Source organism: Oncorhynchus masou, chromosome 12 (genome assembly GCF_036934945.1).
Source record: "Oncorhynchus masou masou isolate Uvic2021 chromosome 12, UVic_Omas_1.1, whole genome shotgun sequence".
Lineage (NCBI taxonomy): Eukaryota > Metazoa > Chordata > Actinopteri > Salmoniformes > Salmonidae > Oncorhynchus > Oncorhynchus masou.
Genome location: NC_088223.1, coordinates 81,717,002 through 81,729,373, shown reverse-complemented (window position 1 = coordinate 81,729,373; position 12,372 = coordinate 81,717,002). Strand labels below are relative to the sequence as shown.

The window sequence follows — 12,372 nt, the reverse complement described above, 5'->3', positions numbered from 1 at the left end:
CCATTTATTGGATCATCAAGGGCGCCCAAGAAAGTCCAGCATGCGCCAGGACCGTCTCCTAAAGTTTATTCAGCTGCGGGATTGGGGCGCCACCAGTACAGAGCTTGATTAGGAATGGCAGCAGGCAGGTGTGAGTCCATCTGCACGCACAGCAAGGTCGAAGACTTTTGGAGGATGGCCTGGTGTCCAGAAGTGCAGCAATGAAGCCACTTCTCTCCAGGAAAAACATCAGGGACAGACATTCTGCAAGAGGTACAGGGATTGGACTGCTGAGGACTGGGTTAAAGTAATTTTCTCTGATGAATCCCCTTTCCGATTGTTTGGGGCATCCGGGAAAAAAAGCTTGTCCAGAGAAGACAAGGTGACCGTTACCATCAGTCCTGTGTCATGCCAACAGTAAAGCATCCTGAGACCATTCATGTGTGGGGTTGCTTCTCAGCCAAGGGAGTGGGCTCACTCACAATTTTTCCTAAGAACACAGCCATGAATAAAGAATGGTAACAACACATCCTGGTGACGAACAATGCCTTTTCCAGCATGATGGAGCACCTTTCCATAAGGCAAAAGTGATAACTAAGTGGCTCGGAGAACAAAACATACACTGCTCAAAAAATAAAGGGAACACTTAAACAACACAATGTAACTCCAAGTCAATCACACTTCTGTGAAATCAAACTGTCCACTTAGGAAGCAACACTGATTGACAATAAATGTCACATGCTGTTGTGCAAATGGAACACACAACAGGTGTAAATTATAGGCAATGAGCAAGACACCCCCAATAAAGGAGTGGTTCTGCAGGTGGTGACCACAGACCACTTCTCAGTTCCTATGCTTCCTGGCTGATGTTGTGGTCACTTTTGAATGCTGGCAGTGCTTTCACTCTAGTGGTAGCATGAGACGGAGTCTACAACCCACACAAGTGGCTCAGGTAGTGCAGCTCATCCAGGATGGAACATCAATGCGAGCTGTGGCGGGAAGGTTTGCTGTGTCTGTCAGCGTAGTGTCCAGAGCATGGAGGCGCTACCAGGAGACAGGCCAGTACATCAGGAGACGTGAGAGGCCGTAGGAGGGCAACAACCCAGCAGCAGGACCGCTACCTCAGCCTTTGTGCAAGGAGGAGCAGGAGGAGCACTGTCAGAGCCTAGCAAAATTACCTCCAGCAGGCCACAAATGCGCATGTGTCTGCTCAAATGGTCAGAAACAGACTCCATGAGGGTGGTATGAGGGCCCGACGTCCACAGGTGGGGGTTGTGCTTACAGCCCAACACCGTGCAGGACGTTTGGCATTTGCCAGAGAACACCAAGTTTGGCAAATTCGCCACTGGAGCGCCATCTCTTCACAGATGAAAGCAGGTTCACACTGAGCACATGTGACAGACGTGACAGTCTGGAGATGCTGTGGAGAACGTTCTGCTGCCTGCAACATCCTCCAGCATGACCGGTTTGGCGGTGGGTCAGTCATGGTGTGGGGTGGCATTTCTTTGGGGGGCCGCACAGCATGTGCTCGCCAGAGGTAGCCTGACTGCCATTAGGTACCGAGATGAGATCCTCAGACCCCTTGTGAGACCATATGCTGGTGTGGTTGGCCCTGGGTTCCTCCTAATGCAAGACAATGCTAGACCTCGTGTGGCTGGAGTGTGTCAGCAGTTCCTGCAAGAGGAAGGCATTGATGCTATGGACTGGCCCGCTCGTTGCCCAGACCTGAATCCAATTGAGCACATCTGGGAAATCATGTCTCGCCCCATCCACCAATGCCACGTTGCACCACAGACTGTCCAGGAGTTGGCGGATGCTTTAGTCCAGGTCTGGGAGGAGATCCCTCAGGAGAATATTTCATTCATTCAGATCTAGGATGTGTTATTTTAGTGTTCCCTTTATTTTTTTGGAGCAGTGTAGATATTTTGGGTTCATGGCCAGGAAACTCCAGACCTTAATCCCATTGAGAACTTGTGGTCAATCCTCAAGAGGATTGACCACAAATTCTTACAAACTCCAAGCATTGATTATTGAAGAATGGGCTGCCATCAGTCAGGATGTGGCCCAGAGGTTAATTGACAGCATGCCAGGACAGATTGCAGAGGTCTTGAAAAAGAAGGGTCAACACTGCAAATATTGACCTTTTGCATCAACTTCATGTACAGTGGGGCAAAAAAGTATTTAGTCAGCCACCAATTGTGCAAGTTCTCCCACTTAAAAAGATGAGGAATGTAATTTTCATCATAGGTACACTTCCACAATGACAGAAAAAATGAGAAAAAAAAATCCAGAAAATCACATTGTAGGATTTTTTAAATGAATTTATTTGCAAATTATGGTGGGAAATAAGTATTTGGCCAATAACAAAAGTTTCTCAATACTTTGTTATATACCCTTTGTTGGCAATGACAGAGGTCAAACGTTTTCTGTAAGTCTTCACAAGGTTTTCACACACTGTTGCTGGTATTTTGGCCCATTCCTCCATGCAGATCTCCTCTAGAGCAGTGATGTTTTGGGGCTGTTGCTGGGAAACACGGACTTTCAACTCCCTCCAAAGATTTTCTATGGGGTTGAGATCTGGAGACTGGCTAGGCCACTCCAGGACCTTGAAATGCTTCTTACGAAGCCACTCCTTCGTTGCCCGGGCGGTGTGTTTGGGATCATTGTCATGCTGAAAGACCCAGCCACATTTCATCTTCAATGCCCTTGCTGATGGAAGGAGGTTTTCACTCAAAATCTCACGATGCATGGCCCCATTCATTCTTTCCTTTACACGGATCAGTTGTCCTGGTCCCAAAACAGCCCCAAAGCATGATGTTTCCACCCCCATGCTTCACAGTAGGTATGGTGTTCTTTGGATGCAACTCAGCATTCTTTGTCCTCCAAACACGATGAGTTGAGTTTTTATCAAAAAGATATATTTTGGTTTCATCTGACATTCTCCCAATCTTCTTCTGGATCATCCAAATGCTCTCTAGCAAACTTCAAACGGGCCTGGACATGTACTTCCTTAAGCAGGGGGACACGTCCGGCACTGCAGGATTTGAGTCCCTGGCGGCGTAGTGTGTTACTGATGGTAGGCTTTGTTACTTTGGTCCCAGCTCTCTGCAGGTCATTCACTAGGTCCCCCCGTGTGGTTCTGGGATTTTTGCTCACCGTTCTTGTGATCATTTTGACCCCACGGGGTCCACCTTGCGTGGAACCCCAGATCGAGGGAGATTATCAGTGGTCTTGTATGTCTTCCATTTCCTAATAATTGCTCCCACAGTTGATTTCTTCAAACCAAGCTGCTTACCTATTGCAGATTCAGTCTTCCCAGCCTGGTGCAGGTATACAATTTTGTTTCTGGTGTTCTTTGACAGCTCTTTGGTCTTGGCCATAGTGGAGTTTGGGGTGTGACTGTTTGAGGTTGTGGACAGGTGTCTTTTATACTGATAAGTTCAAACAGGTGCCATTAATACAGGTAACGAGTGGAGGACAGAGGAGCCTCTTAAAGAAGAAGTTACAGGTCTGAGAGAGCCAGAAATCTTGCTTGTTTGTAGGTGACCAAATACTTATTTTCCACCATAATATGCAAATAAATTCATTAAAAATCCTACAATGTGATTTTCTGGATTTTTTTTTCTTCTCATTTTGTCTGTCATAGTTGAAGTGTACCTACCATAAATTACAGGCCTCATCTTTTTAAGTGAACTCTCACAATTGGTGGCTGACTAAATACTTTTTTTGCCCCACTGTAATTGTCAATAAAAGCCTTTGACACTTATGAAATGCTTGTAATTATACTTCAGTATTCCATAGTAACATCTGACAGAAATATCTAAAGACACTGAAGCAGCAAACTTTGTGGAAATTAATATTTGTGTCATTCTCAAAACGTTTGGCCACGACTGTACGCTTAATCCAATATAAACTAATGTATAGAATTTATTACACAAGAGACAAAATTCACAAATTCTACAGCACAAAGGCAGTCATGTCTTAAGTATAAAACTAATAAAGACTCAATTTATGCCTTCTGGGAGTGCTATAAAGTCCAAAAGTTATGGGCTGAGTTAGAAAGTTGGCTGTCAGACGTTTTACAATGTAAGTTTACTTTTAAAATCAGTCTCTCTGCATATTTCAAGACATGGCATATGTGACCAACTGCCTTGACTCAGTCTTATGTAGCATTGCTTTTATCCAGAGACACAGAGATATTATACAAAATGGTATACCATACACTGCATGAGGAACAATGGGAAAGTAATTCTGCTTTTAAAGTTAATAAACTTGTAACCTCACTTTTTAGAAAATAGCCTTTGTTTTTGTACCTACTGGAGAGCTCTTCTTTGTCAACACCCATTCAGAATCGTTCACACCCTCTTAAGCTTTAGCCCCCACTCAAACTCTGACTATTTTACTCAGCCTAGCAGAGCTGATTAGGCTGCTTTCATGTTATCCGGAGCGTGGTGACGTAAAAAAGTTTACGTTGAAACGGATTTCTTGTGAAGTAGTGACCCGCGACATACGCCTAGTTTCCTGAAACGGGTCGCATATGAGGGTGCGGTGAGATACCCACACGGGATGGAACATACTTTTGCAATTTAAAAAAAATGTCTACTTAAAAACTCCCTCACTACGATAGTGGAAGAATCAAATGTATGATTATTTAAATATTGAAAAGGTGTGGGCTACTGAGAAAAATAGAACTATAAGCACTGGAAAGTTCCAGGGGATGAAGGTTGAGCGGGAGTGTAGTTGTGAGACATACGTGATGTGTAGGGTTGCGGTGGGAACATGTGGGTCTGAGCAGGTGTGATGTCATTAATGTTTGTTGAAATTTGTGTTTATTGTCTTTTGTTTATGTATGGTTTTTATTGTTCGAGTGCTTGAGTTAGTTCTACTGGTTACATTTCCATCTGCAATGTTCTAAATGTTTCACATCTCTGAATATACTTGTGATGGGGTGACATTGCACATTAAATCACTCCTAACTCAGTTTGTCATACTTTGTCATACTTTGCAGACATCAAAAAAAGCCAAGGGAGATTAAGATCTGTTCTGTTGAGGACAAAAAGAAATAGCTAGGTCATGTTAAGCGGGGAGAAAACAATTGAAACAGAGAGTCACTATCTGAATTTAGGAAAACAGACTGTCATTCCGTTGTAATATGTTTTTGCTACTGTACGGTGTGCCCTGCTGAAAACCACCAAGGTGTTCAAGAATAAATATGAATATAGTTTTCATTGATCCTTCCATCTTACTCACCCACGATGAGGCGTTCTGAGTCGGGTAGCTGCTTGAAGAGTTTTCTGAAGTCCTCATTGCGTTGCTTATACGTAGGACTCAATACCTGTATCGGGGATAGAAGGAAAACATAAAAAACACATTTACACTAAATTAACAAACAAATATAAAATATTTTATATACGCAAACAAGTGTAATGCCCCCACTGACAGCAATAAACAGACAGGGAACTAATTTACTTATCTGTATAACATGACTCTGCCCAATTTTTTTATGAAAATGGTAGTAGACATGACTATATATTTTATTCCAGTTAAATTGACATTTCACTCATTTAGTAGACGTTCTTATCCAGAGTGACTTACCGGAGAAATTAGGGATAAGTACCTTGCTCAAGGGCACCGACAGAATTTTCACCTAGTCGGCTTGGGGATTTGAACCAGCGACCTTTCAGTTACTGGCCCAATGCTCTTAACCACCAGGCTAGCTGCCACCCCCATTCAGTGATGTTATCTGACCATGGCTACTCCAGAAATTGAATCAAACTCTGTCTCTTTTCTTTCTCTACAGATTGTCAGAGTCTGAAATAACATAAAAACTCCTATCACAAACGGGAACACTTTAAAATATGCTAAATGATCCACGCTGATGCTAATAATACTTCAGCTGGAGTTCCTCCTGTCTTTCTCTCCCTCACATTCAGATAAACACATTTCCTTCTAGAGGGCCAGATAAAGAGAGAGTTCTCTTATCGGCAGTTGCAGACCACAGCCAGTCCACCTGTCTCTCCAAACAAACACTGCATTGTTTATCCTGAAAAGGGAGGGAATGCAGCCAATGAGCTCTCAGTGTGGTGGTGATGGTGTTAGACTGGACACTAACATTGCCTTGGGTCATTCTAACCAGCCCAGTGCACAGCAACGGAAGAGCCTATGGCCTAGAACTAAAGCTTGAGTTGTAGTGTTAATGTGTTGGTCATCAGGTCTAGCCATAGAGTTGGATAGAGGGTACCACTACTTTAAAATGGAGACTGGCACTTGTCTCAATGCCGCTGGCCATGCTGTCACAGAAGAGGCCTTTACAGATAGATGAGCTCTCTATTACATCTCTATAGGCAGTGAAGTAAAGTACTTAAGTAAAACTACTTTAAAGTACTACTTAAATTTTTTTTTTTTGGGGGGGGGGTATCTGTACTTTACTATTTATATTTTCTACAGCTTTTACTTTTACTCCACTACATTCCTATATAAAATTATGTATTTTTTCCCCCACAACTGTCTACCCTATTTATTTATTTTTTAATGAACCTTCAAATAAACTAGGAAAGTCAGTTAAGAACAAATTCTTATTTACAATGACGGCCTAAGAACAGTGGGATAACTGCCTTGTTCAGGGGCAGAACGACAGATTTTTACCTTGTCTGCTCAGTGATTCGATCTGGCAAACTTTTGGTTACTGGCCCAACGCTCTAACCACTAGGCTACCTGCCGCCCCAAATCAGTGCGCCTAAGCGAATCTTCTAGAGCCACTCCACTCGCTGTCCAGCCTACCCTTACCCCTAGTCCTGTATCAACCCCCAAAAATGTGCAAGACAATGACCGCGACCACAAGTTCACCATAAGTCACTTTGCAGCACAGCACAACAATATCACATACTAGTTTAGAAACCGATAATCAACTTGGGATTTAAAACTGTAACCCTCACCCACTCATCCCCCCACACCTGTCTCCACCCCAGCTCCAGAGAGGGTGACTTACAGCTGGCACCCTCTCTGACTCCCAGTCCCAGGTCTCCCAGTGGGCCAGGGCATCTTCAGACAGAAACACCTGGTCTGTCTCAGTGTCCATGCTGACTGCAACGTCCATGGCCTGGGTGTCCGTTTTCTTTTGGCTCCCACCCGTCCCCTCCCTCTTGCTTTTTTTTCTTTCTTTCTCTCTTTCTTTCTTTCCTCAGGTGGAAGGTGTGAGCAGGATCTTTCAGTCCGGTGAGTGGTCTGGTGTTGGTCTGGTATTCCCCCTTTGTCGATGAAGGAATGGAATTCCTCTAAGAGTCAAATGTTGTCTAGCCCTGGCTCCTCTTACACACAGCGCCTAAGCTGCAGTTGACCTGCAGTAAACTCAGCCCTCAGGGGACTGGTCATTTGTCATCAGCTCCTCCCTCCCTCTCTCTCTCCCCGTCTCTCTCCCTCCCTCCCCTGGGTGGAACAGAGAACTTCTCTGAACCCTCCCAAAGAGGCTGGGGAGACAGAGATACCTGGAATAATATCTCTCACCACTACAGGTAACTAGCAGAGCTTAAGAGCTCACTAGAACTTAACAATACAGAATTAATAAGAGCATATTTCACATTACTAAAGAATGAAGGAATGTGAACGTTTCCTAACTCTCTGAACTGTTTAGCTACAGGACCCCAAAATCTAGAACTGCAGAACTCAGAGAGAGTACTCCATAGAGTACAGTTAGGCATGAGAAACTGGGTGGAGGGCGTAAGGAAATATTGATTTACACTCAGGACAGCAGGAGCCCCCTTCTTCTGGAGTGGAAATGTCCCTTCCCTCCCTCCTGTTTTTGAAAAATAGTTGATCCCCTTGTACGTCTTAATAGGCCATTTGGGCCAAGTGCACTGGTTGGTCCGGCTTAAGAATGGGTTAAGACCAAGTCAGAACCAGGTTTAAACAGGGTTAAGACAAGGTTAAGGCCTGGGACACAGAAAAGGCCTCCAGTCAGTTAGTTAGACTACAGAAAATATGCTTTGCAGTCTGTAATTGACGGAAAAAGTTGGTTTAAAACAATCCTCTTATAAAACAATCCCACTTATACATCAAGGATCGAGAAGCCTAGAGTTCAGGCACTGCAGTCATCCCCAAAGTCATTTCAGATAGGGATACCTCCAAAGGTGCTGCAGAATGGCATGGTCTCCTCAAATGATTTCTCAAAGCAATATATATCTATATCAAAACACACACAATCCACATGGAGAAAAAAAGCTCTCTTTCTGCACTAACAGAAACCATATATATAAGCCCAGCTCAAGCAGTCTCAAAGTCCAATTGCTCTCTCTCTCTCTCTCTCTGAAATGGACACACACAGTCTTTGTCCTCAGGGAGAGCAGAAAACAGAACAATCCACTTGACCAGTCCGGGATGCTTTAGCTTGTCCAGTGAAGAGACGATTGCTCATCAATAAAAGTGGTCAACAGTGTGTCCCAGGACAGAGTGGAACCCATGTGACTGACCAAAAAGGACCACTGCACACTACTGACCAGGCAAACCACAACAGAGCCGTGTGCTCCTACCAGGACTCGAGTCCTACTGTTGAAATCTCTCCCTCCCTCCCTCCCCTATTCTTGAGGAAAGTGGTGTTGGAGGAGCATTGAGAGAGAAAAAAGAAGGAGGGAGTGGCAGAGAAAGAGAGAGGGAGGGTAAATGGGAGGGCCTAGCGTGCACTTGAGTGCAGCAGAAGGTGTACCCGCTTGTATGTTTTTAAGGCTATAAAACACCTCAAAAAACCATCTCTCAGCATGAAAAGCTCTTTGAACAGTCAACCTCTATGGTTCTCTATGAAGACCCTAAGGCTAAACTGTATGCACATGTCATGTATCCACGGGTGTGTTGTGTGTGTCTATCTGGAAGTCCTGACTTGAACCACAAAGGCTTTTCTTATGATACCCGCTGTGAATTTAGTAGGTTAGTAACCCAACTACTGCTTCCTATCCTAGACTATGGTGACGTCATCTATTAAAACACAACCAAGACCTTACTTTGTCATTCATAACAATCTTTGCATATTGATTCTTGGATGCCGTTATAAGACATCATTTCACACTGTCTGAATCACTCAATGGGCTGTCCCTCCCAAACAACTGCATTGGTACCAATCTATTTTGAAATGTATCAACTAGAGGTTGACCGATTAATCGGAATGGCCGATTAATTAGGGCCGGTTTCAAGTTTTCGTAACAAATCGGGTATCGGTATTTTTGGGCGCCGATTTGGCGATTTATTTATTTATTTTTTATATATACCTTTATTTAACTTGGCAAGTCAGTTAAAAACACCTTATTTTCAATGACGGCCTAGGAACAGTGGGTTAAATGCCTTGTTCAGGGCAGAATGATAGATTTTCACCTTGTCAGCTCGGGGAACCAATCTTACAACCGTACAGTTAGCGAGTCCAACGCAATAGCGACCTACCTCTCTCTCGTTGCACTCCACAAGGAGACTGCCTGTTACGCAAATGCAGTAAGCTAAGGTAAGTTGCTAGCTAGCATATTGAAGACCCATGTTAAAAGGAACCACCAGCTTTCATATGTTCTCATGTTCTGAGCAAGGGACTGAAACGTTAGCTTTCTTACATAGCACATATTGCACTTTTACTTTCTTCTCCAACACTTTGTTTTTGCATTATTTAAACCAAATTGAACATGTTTAATTATTTACTTGAGGCAAAATTAATTTTGATGTATTATATTAAGTTAAAATAAGTGTTCATTCAGTATTGTTGTAATTGTCATTATTACAAATAAATAAATACAATTCTGCCAATTAAATCGGTATCGGCTTTTTTGGTCCTCCAATAATCGGTATCGGTATCATGGTTGAAAAATCATAATCGTTCGACCTCTAGTATCAACTGTATATATTAAGGAACACCTAACTTTACAAGACTCACACTAGTCCATTCAACAACAGCAGTAATTATAAATTCCAAGAGTACATCATGAGGTTGGAGTAAAAGATGTTTCAGATTCAAAGACCCAAATGACTGGAATCATTAACCTATAGAAATCATGGCATTAAAATCCCAGTGAATTTAAGAAAGCCCTTTTTCAAATGTTGAGAACTAATAGAACCATCACCATGTGAAGATATTTGAAAATATGTATGTATATTTTATAGGTACTTAATTGTATTAGTAGTTTATTAGCTGGAGGCCTATTTCAAATCTTTACTAACGACATGCAGCCTTTGAGTAAGGCCAGTGTGTATGTATGCAGATGACATCACACTAACACTTAAAGAGCTGCAGTTAGTTTCGGAATGGGTTGCAAGGAATAAGCTAGGCCTAAATATTTCCAAAATTAAAAGCATTGTATTTGGGCAAATCATTCCCTAAACCTCAACGACGTCTCGTAATGAATAATGTGGAAATTGAGGTGACTAAACTGCTTAGAGTAACTCTGGATCGTAAACTGTCATGGTCAAAACATATTGATACAACAGTAGCTAAAATGGGGAGAAGTCAACAAGGTAGGTCCTACAGGCTCTAGTTTTGTCGCACCTTGACTACTGTTCAGTCATGTGGTCAGGTGCAACAAAGAGGGACTTGGGAACATTGCAGTTGGCTCAGAACAGGGCAGCACAGCTGGCCCTTAAAAGTACACCGAGAGCTAACATTAATGGCATGCAGGTCAATCTCTCATGGCTCAAAGTGGAAGAGAGATGGACTTCATCATTACTTGTTTTTGTAGGAGGTGTTGACAAGCTGAATGTACCGACCTGTCTTTTTAAACTACTGGCACACAGCTCGGACATTCATGCATACCCCACAAGTCATGCCACCAGAGACATGTCTCTTCACAGTCCCCAAGTCCAGAACAGACTATGGGAGGCACACAGTACTACATGGAACCATGACTACATGGAACTCTATTCCACATCAGGTAACTGATGCAAGCAGTAGAATCAGATTTAAAAAGTAGGTAAAAATACACCTTATGGAACAGCGGGGACTGAAGAGACACACACAAAAAGGTACAGACACATTGTGGTATTGTTGTATGGTGGTATTAAACATGTTGTGTTGTGGGTATGTGGTGGTGTAGGGATGTTATATGGATGTACTGTTTTACCTTTAGCTCATTCAGAACACATAGTTCACTGTTTTATATGTTGTTTTATATGTAATGTGGGTGCTTTGGTACGTTTGGACCCCAGGAAGAGTATCTGCTTTGGCAGGAACTAAATGGGGATCACAAATAAATACAAATTAGTAGCTGGACAAAACATTTTTATGCTGTTAATTTATGTTTAATAAAAAGTTTTTATTTTATTATTAGTAGTTTCCATATTATTACCATTACTAAGTATTATTTTTTTCATCCTGCAGAAATGCAAATAAATAAATACATTTATCTTCCAGGAAAAGTATGGGAGGCAAAAATTAATTCAGAGGTTTTGTATGCAGAGAGAGAGCAGCGAACAGAAAAACCCAATGTGTGCGTCATATGGTGTAAACATTGTAGCATGGCCAAGGACAAGGCCCAAGCCAGATCTCGCTGTCTCCCCCTCTATCTCAGGTCATGGGGTGAATGAACTCCAAAGACCCTCTCACGGGGCTGATTTGGGTTATGGGCATGGGAGGCCCTTACTCTCATACCAGAAATGTGATTCACACAGCTACACTGCCCTCCCAACCCAACTCCTGCATCCCATCCTGGCTCTCCCCCACCATCCTCGTCTCCCCCTACACAAACATCTGTCTGAGACTTCGCAGTCTCTCTCTCTGACATTACCCAAAGGAACCAGGGATGAATTCATTAAGACACACTGTAGTAAAACATTTGCAACAGAAAACAAAAATGAGTGTGTCTTATTGGACAAGTTTAAGTAGTACCTCCACATTTCATTCCATTTTAAAATGTTTTCTCACTACTGAACATGACTCTTGTGTGTTGGATTACAGCCTTTATACCAGTGTGACTCATATCCTCTAACCTTTTCCTGGTCTTAAGACTGCCAATGATAGATCGGTTGAAGTCCAGATCCATTGCAGAGCATAGAAATATTTGGTTTTCCCACTGTGCCCCTGGAACAACAGGTTCAAAAGGTGTGTGAACAACCCTATGATAGACAGGTCACAGTCGACTATGGCTGCCCGTCTATTGACTAACTATTAGGATTACCATGCAGTGAAACTCCACCTTCCTAGTTTAACCCTTTCTCTTTTACCCTATTTCTTTCCTTTCCTTTCTCTGGCTGTCTGGATAGGTCTGTTGTTTTATGACCTCATGGTCATAATGAAGACTATCCACATAGCCTGTAAACAGTAAACACAAGACGTTGTGGACCCAGGAAGAGCAGCTGAACATCTTCTGGAACAGCTAAAAGGGATCCTAATAAAGAAACTAGACCTAAAACGGCTTTTTATCTGCTCAGTCATAT

The 12,372-nt window shown here is 42.8% G+C and overlaps 1 protein-coding gene across 6 annotated transcripts in view; it reads right to left on the bottom strand.

Annotated features, from left to right (window-relative positions):
- Window positions 1-12,372, bottom strand: part of gramd1ba (GRAM domain containing 1Ba) — a 107,176-nt gene that overhangs the window by 28,192 nt on the left and 66,612 nt on the right. For all 6 annotated transcript variants that reach the window (XM_064982173.1, XM_064982175.1, XM_064982174.1 and 3 more), the window contains one exon: window positions 5,230-5,314. In XM_064982173.1, coding sequence (XP_064838245.1) covers window positions 5,230-5,314 — 85 coding nt within the window. The remainder of the gene's footprint in view (window positions 1-5,229; window positions 5,315-12,372) is intronic.